The 17986-nt window shown below is 40.9% G+C and overlaps 1 protein-coding gene across 5 annotated transcripts in view; it reads right to left on the bottom strand.

Moving 5' to 3' along the window:
- Nucleotides 1-410: 410 nt before the first annotated feature.
- PSIP1 (PC4 and SFRS1 interacting protein 1) overlaps nucleotides 411-17986 on the bottom strand; it is a 66035-nt gene continuing 48459 nt past the window's right edge. For 4 of the 5 annotated variants that reach the window (XM_043546844.1, XM_043546845.1, XM_037901994.2 and 1 more), the window contains exons 14-17: nucleotides 11457-11558; nucleotides 10957-11176; nucleotides 7869-7980; nucleotides 411-1219 (exon numbers count right to left, since the gene is read on the bottom strand). In XM_043546844.1, the coding sequence (XP_043402779.1) occupies nucleotides 1156-1219; nucleotides 7869-7980; nucleotides 10957-11176; nucleotides 11457-11558 (498 nt within the window). In that variant the 3' untranslated portion in view covers nucleotides 411-1155. The remainder of the gene's footprint in view (nucleotides 1220-7868; nucleotides 7981-10956; nucleotides 11177-11456; nucleotides 11559-17986) is intronic. The other variant, XM_037901996.2, reaches the window with a different exon arrangement.

Genomic DNA, 17986 nt, shown 5'->3' on the forward strand with positions numbered 1-17986 from the left:
AAAGATACATTCAAGTTCTGCAGAACTTTGAAAATCTCAACTGTCTAGGTCTATCTCCTGAAATAAGTTTTAAAATAAGACACAGGTAAGGTACGTTAATCTTTGTATTTCATGAAAAAAGGAGAGAAAAGGGGATATTTTCAAGGACACAAAGGAGAGTTCAACAGGAGTTGGGTGCTTTGTCCCCTTTGTGGCTTTGAACGTCTTCCTTATAGTGTTTCCTTGATGTAAGGAAACTTAGGTCTTGTAGCCCAAACTAATTCCAAGACAAACTCTTGGATCAATCTTCTTTCTTGTTCCTTTAGATTTTCAAAATTAGACCTGGGGTTGGCAATGATACCTCTGAACCATATGAACAGGTGTTAATTTAAGCAACTCCCAACACAAAAAAAATATGCACAGTCACTTGCTTCTGTATCCATTTAAATTCTTTACTTTTTATAAATTGTTCAAGACTATCTTTACTGATCTATGTGCATCAACAGGTACAATAGAAATATCAGGTCATTTTTTTTCCTAGTATGACATCTATAATACCAAAAGCATACCACAGAAGGTCACATAGCATTATATATTGGCACCATGAGGTTGCAAGAACAAAACTAAACTTTTGTTTAAAAAAATGAGTGATTGAGTATACTTATACATTAACATTTTAATTGCTATAAAAATGCTTTCAACTCCTACAAAACACAATGAAAAGACAAATCTGACAAACATCAGAGTTTTGAAAACTATGCACAAACAGGTCAGTATTTTAGGAAGAGAATAGGTTTATACAAATGAAGCAGTCTAGCAGTTTTAAAAAGTTGTTTATACTTTTTCCTGCTATTAACTAGACATTAACATACAGCAGTCAGATAAAAATATACTACAGCTCTAACTCCTGTGACATACAAGCATTTTTTCAGTTTCCTAAATGGACTTTCTTTTCACATTTGAACTGTGTATAGCCTGTATAATACTGGACAAAACTACCAGCAAGAATGTTTAAATACTTTTAAAACCAAGGTTAAAGGGGACTTTTATTCCACAAAATTTTAAACATTAAAATACTATGCTTATAAAATTATTTAAAACTTTCAGCAGTCTGCATTTGAAATCCAAAACTTAAACAATCCTCTTATTTATACTTTAAAAAAAATTCCAGTGGCATCATTTATTTTCAGAGGAAGAGTCCTTTGATGTTTTTTCAAGCTCTCTTTCTTCATCAGATGTTCTAGAGAAATAATAAAGCAGAAAGAGGTTAATACTCCCCTCACACCAAACGTGAATTCCCCATGCAATAAGTAAAGATTACTAGACCCAGAGTAGTTTTATAGACTAAAAGCCTCAATGTTATTCACCCTTCCCAGCTAGTCATGCTCATTTAGTAACTAATCCTCTTTGAACAATTTGCTAATAGACCTTGAGACTTCTCTCGTGAACACGTTAAAGTAATGTGATGCATCATAAATTACTAGTTGTAACTTAATATTGTTCCAGTGCACTAATTATTCAACATGTGTCCAGATTTTTTACAAGATATTTTAGTTAAATGATAAGCATGCCTATTAAGTCAAACAGAAAGGAGGGGGAGGGGGGAAAAGGGTCCTTCTTAACCTGTCCCTATTGAACATATCTGGGAAAGATGTAACTCTCCACTGTTTTCTCAAGCTATTATAATACATCTTCAGAAGTTATGAAAACACAGATTTTTCTAGCTAGCAGATGGGTTAAAGATGCATCTGTGATTACTTTGTGCAGTAGTACAGAACTGTTTACATGAGCACTATTGTCCATTAGACTGCAGTGTAAATTTAGAAAAAAGTTTATGGACTGTTTGCTCAGATAGATAACCTTAGGGTGTTTTGTATAAAAGAATGAGGAAATAAACATATGAATATAGTAAACCAGGTGAATAGAAACAGATTAGTAAAGGAGATTAATGTAAAATGTTAAGTCATATGGTGCATAACACAATTCATTCAGCTGTATTATTGTGAAAAACAACTGACAGTAAGAAAATTTCACTTCACAGCTGGAAACGCAGCCTATTTGGTTGACAAGATTGTATTGCATAAGTTTAAGGCTGGTTTTAAGACATCTAACCTGGGAATGTCAGTTTTATCATGGAAAAGAATCAAGTTTGTAGTCTAAGGGCTTCTCTACACAAGAAAGTTGTGCCAATTTAACAAAAGTTGTGAATTTAAGAACTGATTTAGTCTAATTCTAATCCTAATCCTAAACTGATGCAAATGGATGTGTAGACTCTTATTTTGGTTTAAACCAGGCTTATTTCAGTTTAGTATAAATTGTTTGGGAACAGGTTTAAAGCAAAATCAAAATAAGTTGTTCCAGTTGCTCTTATTTCTTACAAGTATCCACACATGGGTTTGCATTGGTTTAACTAAATCAGCTAAAAATTAGAAATTGTATCTTCTTAACTTGAATGTGTGTAGATAAGGCAAAGATCTCCCTCTGCTAACCACAGTTTACAAAGTTTCAGCCAACACTCCCAGGATAACCAGTTTCATTCCTCTTCTCTACTCCTTACTTTTATTTCTTTCATCAATGGGAATGCAGGTGTGTGCTGAAATAGTCATTCCACTCTTAAGGGAATCTTCCCATGTATTACAGAGAGATACAGAAAACATGAGAACCATGTGAAACTCAAATGCCAAGAGCTAAGAATCTACATTCGAGAAAGTTAGCTTATTTTTACAAGCAGATACTTGCTTTCTCTCGTTTGAGTTTTAAAAGGGACATTAGTGAAATATTAAAACTGCACCAACAAGTTTAAGTGCAAATGCCAAATAGCAAGGATAAGAAACTGTTACTTACCTGAAGGTAACTGTGGTTCTTCCACATGTGTTGGACATATATATTCCACTGTTGGTACACAGGTGCCCAATGAACTCAAGTTCAGATTCTTCTGGCCAGCAGTGTCCATTGGAGGGTGGGGCCTCCAAAGTATCCTTATTTCTTCAAAGGCATAAAGGGCAGGGCCAACCACCCCTTAGTTCCTTCACCAATACCAAAGCCAGGTGTTAGACTCCGAAGTAGCAGGGAAGGGAGGCCAGTCATGGAATATATATGGAAAATACATCTCAAAGAACCACAGTTACTGCAAGGTTAGTAACAGTTTTTTCTTCTTCTTCGAGTGTTTGTGCATACGTATTCTACTGTTGGTGGCACTTAAACAGTGACCTAGCTTACAGGAGGAGGGTGCTAGGAGTCTACCTTAATAGTTGTAGGACAGACCTATCAAAATTAGCTTCAGATATTGATGCTTCCACTATGGTGAAACGCTGGGGCAAACATGTCCACTCAACCCCAAGTAGGTGCCCTACATATCTCCAGCATGGAAAATTTCTCAAAAAAGCAAAATAGAATGAGCTGGGTCTACACTGGTCAATTCATAGCATATTTTAAGAAAAGGAGAAACTCAATCTGTTGAAATTGCCTGGTCTTTCACCCTGTCTCTATAGGCTGTGGACAGTCTCAGTACATTCTAATTGACTTGGTTATATCTATGAAGAAAGAGCACCTGTAGAACATTTAGGGTGTGAAGCTTAGCCTTGCCTTTGTCTGAAAGTAGTTTTAGGAAAAAGTACATATGGGTGTATAACCCAATTTAAAAGAAATGCAGAGATTACTTTCAGTAAAATCTTAAGACACCATGTCTTAAATGAGAAGACCTACATGGAGGCCCTGCCACTAGCACTCGCATTTCTCCTATCTTTCTAGTCGATGTCATTACCACTAGCAAGGCTGTTCTGATGGAACGATGAAATAGGAACATGCAGTTAAATAGCTAGAAAGGTGGGCCATTAACCCTGTCAATACAAATATTTAGATCCCAAGAAGATGGAGGTTCTTTAATTGGGAGATATACTTTTACAAGGCCTTTTAGGAATCTGGCCATAAGTGTGAAGGTATGTAGTACCCCTAAATTTGAGGTAGTGGGAATTGCCCACCTGATGTCTCAGATACCTTCTATGGCAAAGGTGAATTGCTATATGGAAAATATGGTCTTGGAAGTAGAGAGCTGTGTGTCAGTCATGTGGATCTAAGGTTGGGACTAATGATACTGGAGTCACCATCTGAACTTCAGCTTGCAAATGAAAGTGTTCAGCTGTCTCAAGTCCAGAACAGGATTACAGCACCCCCCTTCTTTTTTGGAAACAGAAAATAAGTGAAACCCCTTTCCCCTATGATCTTGGGGAACTACTCTACTGCTCTGAGATTCAGAAGTGATTCCATCTCCTGATGTAGCATACTTTCAGGAGAGGGGATGGAGATCTGGAACTGAATGCATTAGACCATCTCCACAATTTCCAGGACGTTGTGATCCGTAATGGTGGTGCTCCAGATCCTCCCCAAAATTTAAAAACATGATTCCCAAATGGAGAGGATACAATAGGAGGATTCTACAGAATTTTTACATTGCTCCCATCAAGAAATCATATCTGCTTCCTTGAGGACAATGAGGGCTGATAAGCAACAGGGTGGTGAATAAAGTTGACTTCTGTCTAGGGAATTTTTGGCACTTCTTAAGTAGATCAGGTTGCCTGTATTCGGTGTAAAAATATTGACTTTGCTGTGCTTGAGGCTTGAGATACTTACCCTTGGTCTACCTTCCTGCACCAAAGAATCTCAACATAGCATGGGAGTTCTTCAGAGAGCGTAAGGCCTCAGTTGTTTTAGCACTGAAAAGCTCACATCTCTCAAGAAGATCCGCAGTTGTAATTTGTTCTTTAGAAATCCCTGGTGACTGGAGTCATGACGACTTCCTCATATCAACTGAGATAATTTCCAGATCTGTGGCTGTATCTGCAGCATCAAGGGCTGCTTGGAAGAATGTATGCACCTTTGCCTATCAGCAACAAACTCCTCCAAGTTGTGTTGAGGAAGTTTGTCTGCAAAAGCAGATATGCAGTCCCAATTAAAATAATCATATTTCACCAGCATGACCTGGTAAATTGGAAATTCTAATTTGGAGATGATGTAGAATAGTTTTTACATCCAAGTAAATCTATTTTTTTTGAGGGGGGGGAGGGGTTCTTGTCTTTTGATTGGCTCTGTCCTGATCTCTCATACACCGTAGTAAATCACTTAAGACCTGGGTGTGGAACAAATATAAAAAGAAGTCTTGAAACCCTCTGAAGGCACTTGGTAGTGACATTCTGCTCTCTTTGATGTTGCAGGCATCTGCCAGAGCAACTTAGCCAGCTCTAAAACCGTTTAATTGAGGAGCATTTCAAGAATTACTAGTACGGAGAGTCACAGGATGTCCAGGAACTTGTGTGGTTTTTTTTACTGGACCACCTCAGCTGGAATTGTCAGTGTGTCAGCCATTCTGTGTAACAAGTTGTGGAATATGTTGTAACCATCTGGGGTTGAGGTAAAGGAACCACCTCATCCAGGGATGACGAATGAGCTGGAACAGGATGGTCCTCTGCTTGTGACTACTAATCAGAGCTGTAACTAGTCTGTTCAGCAGGCTGTAAGGCTCTCAAGTGAGGTGAAGGGGGATCTAGCCCTAGAGTCGGATGCAGACACTGGCGTTCCAGCATGATAGATTCCCCAGAGAGTCCAATAAGGATATCAGGGAGTACTATTTCTTCTACAGCTTCTAGGTTTACGGTAATAAGACAGCTCTTGACTCTCTCTTTATCAAGTGTATACTGGCCTGAATACCTAGACCCCATGGAATTAGCCAGTGAAACTTCCCTTCGAGCCTGAAGAGAATGAATAGTCCTCCTAAGGAGAAGCAACTGTACCAGCTAGGGTACAGGCAGCACCCGCAGACTCTGCTCTGGTCAGTATTGCTGACACACTCAATAGTGGTGTAGGAGCAGCAGTCAAAACCAGAGAGACACCCTCATGACTGCTAATAGTGGGGAGCCCAGTACTGAAGAAACATGTACAGGCCTTTGGTACCAAATACACTGGTACAAGGCAGACAACTACATGTCAGAACCAAGGTAGACGGTACTGTAGACATCAGTACTAGAGGCTTCATCCTAAGAGGTCAGTACTAGGTATTTTATGCAGTACCGAGGAAGCTGGTCAAAGGCACAGTGACCAGTGCCTGACTGGGTGCCAGAGACACCTTTTTTAGGCCTCATGCTACCCTTTTTGTCTGAGGCTTGAGAGGGGGATCTGGTGAAGGATCCCTAAATCTCCTCTTTCTGTGAAGTTGGTGCTCCTTCTTCCCCCTGGCCTTGGAGATTTTGCCAAGCATCTTTAGAAACACAAACTTCAGCTCCACGCATAGAGGAGCCATCAGGAGAATTTTTAGATGACAAGTGCTCAAAAGTTTCTGACTCAGGCATCCCAGACTCTGATGAGGGATGCCTTAACTTCACTCAAAGGAACAATTTCAAACAAGACTATCTCCCCAGCTCTCTGGGTTCTTTTAGAAAAACATTTACAGATGACATCGTTCTGTAAAGTGCCCCTTATCCAGACTCAACAAGCATCTGGTATGCCATAATTGAGAGGCATTACAACCCCACACAAAAGGCAATTTTTAAAGCCTGGAGATTTGCATTCAGTCATAGTGCCCAATTCCCAGTATTAGTGCTAACTCTTAGGCAAAAAAAACAAACAAGTGAGTCTTCTTCTGAAGAAAGAAAAACTAACAAAACTTCTAGCACTAGTCCTAAAGCCAAACTAATGACCAAGCACCTTATTCTCTACAACTATTTACATAAGAAGAAGCTGCATAGGAAGCAAAGGTTCCCCGCCTCTATAAATTTAAACTTATAGCCGCAGGCAATGAAATGGAAATGAGGAGCACAAGACACTCAGGTCACAGGCACGGCCCCCAACATGAGTCACCAAAAGAATATGAACTCAAGTGCGCTGGGCACATTCACCACTAGCAGAACATAGTATATGGACAAGCACACGAAGGAGGAGGTTTTAGCAAACAACTGATTTAAAGTTTCTTTCATCTTTTAAAACCCCATAATATAGCCAGTCTACTCCCTGCACACAAGGTACTGCTGTCCCAGCACACAACATACTGCTGCCATCCTTGTCTATATGGCACCACATTGACAGACAATGTTGTGGAGGAGGTTTGGAGTGATATGTATTAATTATTTTCCACCTACGTGATTTTACAAAGCTTTCCTTTTAAATATTTAGACCATTAAGGAACACAAACAAGCAGAAAACAGCTTGATCAGAACACAACAGCTGAACCTCTCAAAACATTTAATAAATCTGCTCCCCTTCACCACAATATTTTGAGATTTCATAGTAAAACAGTTTGAATAAACTGATTGTATTTTGAGAATTTTATAATTAAAATTCGCAATTTAACATGTTTATTAATCAGTGGATGTTACATGAATTACAGATATTTTGTAAAAAAGTTTGATGGTAGAAATACAGCAGTTTCGCATCATTTTCTATGTCATATTTTCCCCTTAACCTGGGCTGCCTTTGCTTCCAAATTTAAAACAGTTTCCACCTGTGGTTGTATTAGACAGTCTGAAATCTGGTAAATCAGGACTGTTTATTGCAGTGTCATTTTCACACCTGAAACGGTCTGTCCTCTACCATTACTTTTTGTAAAATCAGCCCCTGACCTTCTAGAGTAAGAAATATCAAAATAAGAGTCTGAAGCATTTATTTTTATCCTACAGTTTTTTCCTCACTTTTAGTTTGAACGTTGAGACAAATATTGACTTGGCATTGTTTTTCCCTACAATCCTTAGGAAAAACCTTGTAAAATATCAGTCAAGTACCCAAAACATGACTAAAGTAGTAACTTAACAATATTGCTAAGTTTTATTACTCATTTTTTAAAAGCCTTCTAAAACAGAGGAACAAGTATAATTCATTGTTACAAAGATTAAAACTACCCTCACTTTTTCTTAGTGCCACCTTCATGCTTGTCTCTTTTTTCTTCAGTGCTGTCTCCATTATGGTGTGACTGGTTACTGTCTTGAGCATCAGGCCCTCCATTCAGTATCTTTGAACCTTTGAAATTACAAAGCAAAAAAGACTCCACAATGTCGGCATAGTGCATTAAGTAGGCAAAAAGCAAAACTAAGTTACCACAGGATCCTTTTGTGGCGAGTATCAACTTCCGTGTTGTGCAAGTTTGTCACACTTAGTCCTGAAACTTTAAACTGAAATAGTATCTAAAAAGCAAAAGCTGGTATTGTGACATGTTTCATTAGGTTTTGGCCTATTTTATATACCCAATTCAGCCTCATAACTTCCTTGAATATTTAAATAAAAACCGCAAGCATTCCCCATTTTATAAAGAATACCTAAAATATCATAAACATTAAGTATTGTGACAAATTGCTGGCACTACTTTGAGTCTCACGCTCTCTCTTCTTGGGGAGGTTTCAGGGCACTGTTTCTTGCCCCTGAACTGGGGTATTAACTGCCCCACTAGTGTCCTAGAGCAGGGGAGTGGAGAGGGAGGGACCCGGGCCCACCCTCTACTCCGGGTCCCAGCATAGGGCCCTAGGGATAGCGGTAAACCGCTTGAACTAGCCGTTCCTTCCCCTGGGCTACTTCCCTCTCCTGCCCTTCAGCTTGTGGGGCTTCCTGCCCTCCCTCTGCACAAACCAGGTGTCCCTTTACCTAGGGTCTTGGTCTTCTTAGCCCACCGCAGCACTTCTCCAAACTCTCCTCTGCTTCCCTCCAAACTGCTCTCTGCTCCAACATCAATCCACTCTGCTTCAACTCCTCCAAACTGCTCTCTGCTCCAACACCAATCCACTCTGCTTCAACTCCTTTCCTTGTCTGATTGAAGCAGGGGGGTTTTATCAGGTGACTGGCTTCAGGTGCTCTAACTGGCTTCAGGTGCTTTAATTAATCTATAGCAAACTTTCTTCCCTCTACAGGGAATAAGGCTCCGTTCTAACACTCTCCTGCTGCCCTCTGGCAATGCTGTATCACAGTATAAAAATTATTGCTAAAAACTACTGCTTTCATGGTAATCTTTGTTCTTGTCCTTCACAACACACATTCCCAAACAAAAACTCAAGGAGGTTTGGAAAAGTCTCTAAGTTCAGAAGTAATAGATTTACAAAAGTTATGTTGGAAATATCAAGAGACCAATGTGAAGAGAACAATCTTATTGGTTTTGGCCAGACTGGAGATACCAAGGACAACTATTTTTACTATGGAATTGCAGTAGGCTCCCTCTCCACTTGAAAGGGAGGACAGTTTCTACAGGAGGGACAGGTATGTGGAGAGGCTGCAGTGAGGAAGAAGAGTATGACGCTGATTTACTGATGAAATTTCAAATATTATTAAATTGTGTCAGCCTGAGAATCCTCTAAATAGTCTGTTGCTCCAGTATTTTGCTGGAAATTATGAGAAAGCAGAAATAAAAAGGTAAGCATGATAAAGAAACCAAGTACTGCTTTAGTGTTCATTATTAGGATTGGTGGCCTAAACAGTGAGAATGTTAAGTACCAACCGTGACTGGGCCAAGTGGTATTGAAAGTACCTACTAATGAGAAAGATGGACATCTGTTCCAAAAGTTTTGCCGCAATTTGACTAAGTGGACAGTATCAACCTAGTTGGTATTACTGAACTGTGGGGTGGGGAGAAACGGGACGGACGACAACACGACACAAATGACCCTATGACACACCCTGGAAGCCGCCTTTTTGAATAAATTCCTGATATCAGCTTGCTTACTTGTCTTCTTCCTCTTTTGCATAAAAGTAGAATGTAGAATGTGCAGTCCTCCTGGGCAGTATGTTAGTCCCAGTTATTAGACTGAAGATTTGTATTGGGAGATGTCAGTAATGCTGGTTAATAGAGCTTTCCAGTTGATAAAGTGCCGAACAACACAGCTTTTACTGTATTGTACACAATAGTTTCCTAATCAAAAAAGTGTTGAATCCGACATGGGGGAATTCTGTATTAGATCTTATTTTGAGGGATAAAAAAGAATTGATCACACAACTAAAAATTAGTGGTGGCTTAGGTACAAGTTATCATGACTTGATCGTACTTTTTTGCGTGTGCCCAGAATAAAGTCCAAACCAGTAGTAAACATAACTGGTGCTTTAAAATGGCCAATGGCCCAAAGCTGAAAACAATTATGAGCCAAATCAGTTGGGAGAAAGAATTTAAATGGTAAAATGTGAATAATAACTGGGAACTGCTGAAGAACATTTACTACATGCTCAAAAAGCAACAATCCCAATATCAAGAAGGAAGTTTAAAAACAACATGGCTTAAGAGAGAAAGTGAAAGCAAATTTTCACACACCCACTCACCTACCCCCTGCTCCACATGGAAGAAAGGGGAAGTTAATAGTATGGAATATAAATCAGAAGTTAGATATTTATTTTCCACAATTCCTATCTATGCCCAGCAAATTTAAAGAAAATAAGGAATATCTGAAATATATTAGGAACAAAACGAATTCTAACAATAACATTGGCCCATTACTAGATGGAACTGGCAGAATTATCCATAACAATGCAGAAAAAGTAGAAGCGTGCAATAAATATTACTGTTCTGTATTTGGGAAAGAGCCAGATGATGTAATCATATCATCATGATGATGAAATACTTTCCATTTCACTAGTAACTTAGAACATTAAACAAGCTATTAAAGCTAGACATTTTTAATTCAGCAGGTCCAGATACCTGCATCCAAGAGTTTTGAAAGTGCTGGCTGCTGGTAGATTTTCACTAAGTATTGGAATACCAGGGAAGTTCCAGAGGACTGGAAGAAATCTACTGAGCCAAAATTTAAAAAGGGTAAATGGGATGACCTGGCTAATTATAGATCTGTCAGCAATCCTGGGCTAATGGATTAATATGGGACTTGATTAATAAAGAAGGGAAAATATTAATTAATGCCAGTCAACATGGGTTTATGGAAAATAGAAACTATTTCCATGTACCAGTTGACTGTCTAGGGTAATGTAGTTAAGCTGTCCAGGGGGAAGTTTGAGGACACCACCACATACCTGTTTGCTCTTTTTCTTTTTCCATTTTCTTGTTTTGTCCTTTCTTCCACTGTTCTTTGGTTTTATTTGCTTCCTCATGCTGTTTTTGCTCAGCAAGTGATTTATTCAGCACTTGTGAGAGGACAGAATCTCCTTCCCCAACCAGAAACATGGTCTTGAACTTGTTGTACAGCATAGTGGATTTCTCCATGATAACCTGGCTAACTTTGAACTTCCGTATCTGAAGATACATGCGTAAGATGTAACATACTTGTGCACATCCTATATTTAAATATTGTTTAAACAAATATTTGCTCATCCTTCATATTAAACTAAGTGCAATTAAAATGCTTAACCCACTAACTATAATCAGACTTCTAAAGAAACAAAACAGGAACTTTCACAAGGTCCAATGAATTGAATCCGCTTAAATGATAACTCAAAAGGACAGACAATACATTATACTTTTAGGATAAAGATGCAATATATTATGCTGCTTAGGATGAAGTTGCAAACCTTACTTTCTTTAGTGTCAAGATCATCTCTGTGTGCTTTTGAGCTTGTTGCATTGTGACCTGAAGCGAAGAAAGCTCATCTAGGGCCTCAATACATCTATTCACATCCTGTTAAACAAGAAGCCAATTTCAAGTGTCAACTTGAACTTAACTTTAGCTTTTTATTTTTTGTTTAAAATGTATAAGCCTTGGTTTCTGATATTACTTATCCGCAGTACTAGAATATATATACACAGAATATTAGTTACTAAGTCTTATCAGTAGATTGGAATTTATAACAATGTACATAAATGCAAACTCCTTAACTTTGTATACTCAAAAAAAAAAATGTACAAATGAGAAAATTAATGTTTGACACAAACTAAATTCCAAACTTTTCCCACCAAAGAGTACTTCACACGTTCACAGTACAAGAACGTATAGTAAAGTCTAACTCAAACTTAACCACTTGTTTCAACACAAAGCAGTTCGTGTCTCAAATAGAACTTTTTAGGAAAAAAAGTTAGATGTATCTTGGTACTATGAAAGTACTAAAAACAAAACTTCACCCTATACTTTCTGTTGCTTCCATGAATGTAATACTTCAATGCTTAAGTATGAAAATTTTGACCTAAAGTTTCTCCCCAAGTTCAGCTTGTACTAAAGCTTCCCTGCAGGATCCCTGTGTCAGCCCTTTGCTTCCTTTTCCTCAGAGAGACACTCCAACATTTTATATCTGGGTTAGAACTAACAAGATCCATCTGCCAGCATAAGTCATTGATAATATTCTGCATCTTAATGCAGACTTTTAGCACCTGTGCTGAGGGTCAAGAGTCTATTACGGGCTGCTCCATGCTATGGAGAAGGGATTCACCTCCCAGGTGAGTGTCCAAACCTATTAGGGCTATAGGATAGTCTTGGGTGGGTCTTTCTCAATCTCTCTCTGTTGAAGCCACTCCACTTTGTATGAATTACTTGAATAGTCAATGGAGGAAGGGAGAGAAAGAAGAATGGATTTATAGCCTGTTGGTTAGGGCACTCAGACAAGAGGAACACCCAAGTTCATGTCCCTGCTCCAATGAACTATATGATCAAACAGCTTCAACAGACTGAGAAAGAGCCCACGGGATAGGGCACTCTCCTGCAATGTGGGTGACCACTGCATTCTCTAGCCATTTTGTGACTAGCACCTAAGCTCCCCCCAAAAAATAGTGCGTGCCAAAAGTATTCAGCAAATTCACATCAAAACTGAAAATAGTTTTGGTCAGTCGAAACTGCATTTTTTGGCAAATAAGCTATCTATCCAAAAACTTCTGTCCAGCTCTAGCTGGGAGGGAAAAAGTCAGGACTATTGTCTCTGCACAATATACTATATTTCCCCATGTTTGCTTAACGATAAACATGATCAGTTAGATTATTATTATTCTACAATCAACTTTCCTTGTCCTGATAAGAACATTGCCACAAAAAAAAGGTTAAGAAAAAAGCCAGTTCAAGTTTAACTCAATAATAAAAAGTCTCTGAAAATGTTGAATGTTTTTTATTGATTTGGAGTCAAGTCAATCATCTGCAGAATAAACCAAAGACTTAGATTTTCTAGAACTGGACATATTTTTTTATAAACCTAGTATCAGTGGAAGTATTTTAATTATTTTTATCTCAGTTTCAATTAAAAATAGTTACTTACCTTCTTGTAACTGTTGTTCTTCGAGATGTGTTGCATATGTCCATTACAACTGTAGACCATGTGCGTGTCCAGTGTACTTGTGCTGTGGAGTTTTCCTAACAGTACCATGGGTGCAGCTTGGCCCACCTCCTGGCTTCTCCTGCACAGAATGCGGGCGCAGCTGCTCTGCCCTTCCTTCAGTTCCTTTGCAAGGAAGCCAATGATAGACTCCATCAGGGAAGAAGGGCAGATCATGTAATGGACATATGCAATGTATCTTGAACAGTTATGAGAAGGTGTGTAACCATTTTTCTTCGAGTGCTTGCATATGTCTGTTACACTGTAGGTGACTCCCAAGCTGGTAACCCCAGGTTATGGGGTTTGAAGTCTCATCAGAAGATGGACCACAGAACCGCTTTTCCTACATTTGCATCCTCCCATGATGCAGTGGGCAACTGTATGTCTGGTTAACGTATGAATGGAAGACCACATCAGTGCCTTCCATACGTCCACAATAGGGACGTGTGCCACAAATTTTGCTGAGACTGAAAGCACTCTGGCTGAGCATGCTGTCAGCTTGTCTAGAGGTGCTACACCTTTGGCAGTATAATACATAGCAATGAGGCTGCTGATCCATTTTGAGAGTCTCTGTGTTGTTACTGATTTGCTCTGCAAATGAAACAAAAAGCTGTGAAGAAATCTAAAAGGCTCTGTCTTGTTCAGATAAAAATCTGAAGCTCAACAAACATCTAGGGTGTGGAGCGCCTTCGCTTGTCCTTATCAGCATGCAGTCTGGCTTAAGCTGAACCTTTTTTTTGTAAAAAAAACTGCGTAAGGCAGATCTGTGACTACCGCATTCAGCTCTCTCGCTTGCCTAGTGAGGATGAGGGCCAATAAGAAAGCCACTTTCACTGGAACGCATATAAATGAGCATGACACTAAAGGCTTGAAAGGAGGATCCATTAGAGCCAACACTACTAAATTCAAATCTCAAGTTAGTGCAGATCCCTGACAGACTGAAAATCTAGTTAGGCCTTTCAGGAACGTGGTCATGATAGCGTGAATGAAAACTGTCTTACCAATAATCTAAAGATAACATGTTGAGATGATGGCACTCTAATGGAGCTGGGCAACACATGTTACTCCTTAAGATACAAGAGGTAGTCTAGGATTGAGTGTATCTTTGCCTAAATAGGCAGCACATTACCTGAGGCCAGCCAGCTGAAGAACATTTCCACTTATTCAGGTACGCAACTCTTGTGGAAGGTTTCCTGTGATGAAGGAGGACATTCTGAACTGCTGCTGACAGAGACCCTCCTGTGCATTTAACCACTGATTACCATGCTGTGAGGTACAGCATCTGAGGATATGGGTAAAGTACCTAGCCATGGTTCTGTGCGATGAGGTCTCTGGTTATTGGTAACAGCCAGGGCTCTCAAGTGGAAAGCCTTTGAAGGCTGGAATACAATGGTTGCCCCAGGCTTGGCCAGGCTGGAACTTTTAAGTATTAGTCTGCCATGATCTTGTTTTAGCTTGAGAATGACCCTCGGAATCAGGGGGAATTAGTGGATATGGATATAACAGGTCCTTCTCCCATGGGAATAGAAATGTGTCTGAAGTTGACCTGGGGCTATGGCCCACATTGTAACAGAATTGGGGAAAGAGACGGACTGATGAAAGACCCTCTACGTGGAATACTGAAGATAGAATGGTTGAGTTGAGAGACCATTCATGGTCTAAACTGAAGGACTGGTGTAGGTGTTCTGCCAAGCTGTTCTGAACCCCTGGCAAGTAAGATGCCTTCAGAATGATCAAGCTCCGAATGCAGATATTCCGCAACTTGACAGCTTCCTGACAGACGCTGTCTGACCTGATCGTTTGTTTACATAAAACACTGCTGTGGTGCTGTCGGTTAGACCTTGGGTAAGTTTTTCCCCTGAATATGAGGCAGGAACTACTGACATGCACAAAAAAACATTTGCAATTCGAGAATGTTTATATATAACCTGGGCCTTGTGGGCAGCCCGCAATCCTTGGGCCTAAAGATTGCCCAGAAGTGTTCCCCAGACCATGGCTGAAGCATCCATTATCAGAGTCATAGAGGGGAAAGGTGGAGCAAAGGAAACTCCCCTCCAGATTTTGTCTTGACTTACCCACCACTTCAGAGATGACAAAACCCCATCCAGGATGCACATACACTTGTCCAAGTGGTGAATATGAGGGAAATATACTGATCTGAGCCATGCATGTAGCACTCTGAGGTGCAGACTGGTGTGAGGGATCATATTGGGTATGTCTTCACTGCAATTAAGAACCTGCAGCTGGCTCAGACTAAGGGGCTGTTAAATTGCAGTGTAGACGTTTGGGCTCAGAAAGAAAAGGTTCCCTAGAACTTTCTGGCAGTTGGTTCGCAAACTATGTCTCCCCCAGTTGGAATACTTTTACCTTGACAACAATGCCTGGAGACTGGCAATGTAGAGCTGTAAATTCACCATAGAATAAATCTTTCTACCAAAAAGGTCAAGATTATCGGCATCACCTTCTTTAGGGGAAGCTTTAGCCCAGCCTTGATGACCCCTTTCATTCACCACAGCCACTACTAGTGAGTTTGGCATAGGGTGTAAATAAAACTGCTCAAAACCCTGGGACAGAACCTGATATTTATGTTTCATTCATTTGGCCACAGGTGGGATGGAAGAAGGGATTTGATGCCATGTTTTACAGAACAGTGTAACAGCATCATTTATAGGCAGGGGTACCTTTCGCACAAGGGTGCGATGTAGAATGTCAACTCCTACATTAATTCCATCTGAATGCCAAGAGAAACTGCCATTCTCCTAAGGTGATTTAGACCTATGTCATGAATGCAGTGCCGGAGGCAGCATGGATGTCTTCCTAGCCGCAGTAACATGCGCCATGGAGGAGCTGTTACCGGTACTGATGAGGTTGAAGAGGGTGGCACCTGGCTTGTAGCCAATGAGTACAAAATAGAGAGTCCTGATGCAGACAACATCAGCACTGACACTGGCCGACAGTCCTCACCCTAACGTAACGGCAACAGTGGTAATGACAAATGTAAGTCCCTTGCTTTGCCATAAGCCTTATACATTGTTGGTACTGACATGGGGGGTTGTCCCGCTGTGATCAGAGAAGTCTGATCTGTCTCAGACAAAGAAACAGCCCATTTCAATGGCCCAGGGAGGACACCAGAGTCAATGGTTCAAGTCCCGCTGTATGAGCCGGTACCAGGGAGCAGAGAGTGCACTCTGCCATCTGTACTGGACCAGCCTTCTCTGAAGGAATTCCAATTCCTGATCTTTGAGGAACCTGATGCCAACTTATTTTTGTTTCTGAGGCAGGAAACACTCAAGTCCTCAGCCTAGAGGAAGACAAGTCCCAGTGATGGGGACCTCATGTGGCCCCTATGTATAGACACATCTGGGGGAGTGCTCTGGGAAGGAATCGTGGAACAGCTTCCCTTGGGGTTTCTAGGTGGTTTTGATGCCAGGCTAAGTGCCACCTCCATTAGGATGTAATGAAAGAATTATTTCCTCAGCGTTTTCATCTTGGTCTTGAAACTGCAACAAATGGTGCACCTATCTCTCAAGCAGATTTTGCCTAAGCACTTGATATAGTGTTAATGAGGGTCTCTGTTAGACATGGGCTTCCAACAACCTGAGCAAAGTGCCAAGATCTGGGGATCTTGGCATAGGCTTACCCAGCACTGGGTGAGGCCTGAAGACATGGTGGACTGAAAAAATTCAAACTAAAACAAAATTAGAATAAAGAAAAATCAAATGATGGGAAAAAGCCAAAAAGAGTAACATTAGATAAGTGACCAAGCAGCAGTAAGTTTGTTCACTGGGAACAAGATGGTCCAACCACTGTCCATGGACCGTAAGAATGAACTGAAGGAGGGGCAGGGCAGCTATGCCCTTCCTGCCCTTGTATGGAGCACAAGGAGCTAAGAAGTGGGTGGGGCCACCCCTACATGTACCACTAAGGAAAACGCTCCAGCATCAGTGTGTGGGACATGCAGACACCTCCAGTGTAATGGACATATGCAAGCACTTGAAGCAGCACCATTTATTTGGATTTCATGGTTGCTAATTCTTGAGATATTTTCACAAATCTTGTGATTTAAGACTATTTTTACTTGTCTCTTGCAAAAAAAATTCTGGCAGCCCAGGATTTCTGATTGAGCTGAAATTCATGCCGCATTTGTGGCTTTGAGCACTAGATACCAGTGTTGGCAGACTGAGCTGCAAATGCTGTACTGCAACTCAGACTGCCACTAGCAGAGGCCACTGCAGTGGTCACTGCGGAGTCAGCTTCTCCAGACTGCAAGTCAGTGGTGGGCAACCTGCGGCCTGTCAGGGTAATCCGCTGGTGGGCCGCCAGACAGTTTGTTTACATTTGCACGGCCACCCGCAGCTCCCAGTGGCCACAGTTCGCCCTCCGTGGCCAATGGGAGCTGTGGAAAGCAGCAACCAGCATGTCCCTGCAGCCCGCGCCACTTCCCGCAGCTCCCATTGGCTGGGAATGGCGAAACTCGGCCACTGGGAGCTGCAGGTGGTCATGCAAATGTAAACAAACTGTCTGGCGGCTCACTAGTGGATTACCCTGACAGGCCACAGGTTGCCCATTGCTGCAGATTGTTCACGTGGAGCAGACAGATCAATGAGGAGCAGGCACTGGGCCAGAGGCAACACCAGCTCTCCTACCCTTTCCCTTAATTCCCCAGATAGTGCTATGAGGAGCAATGAGGAAAGGGCAGAGAAGAAAGGACCCCAAACCAACGTGCCCACTCTCTAGCTCAACTGCACTCTTTCCTCTCCCCTCTGCCCCCGTTGCTGGAATATATAGTGACAACAGAAGGCGCACAGACAGT

The sequence above is a fragment of the Chelonia mydas genome, chromosome 5 (assembly GCF_015237465.2).
Source record: "Chelonia mydas isolate rCheMyd1 chromosome 5, rCheMyd1.pri.v2, whole genome shotgun sequence".
Taxonomy (NCBI): domain Eukaryota; kingdom Metazoa; phylum Chordata; order Testudines; family Cheloniidae; genus Chelonia; species Chelonia mydas.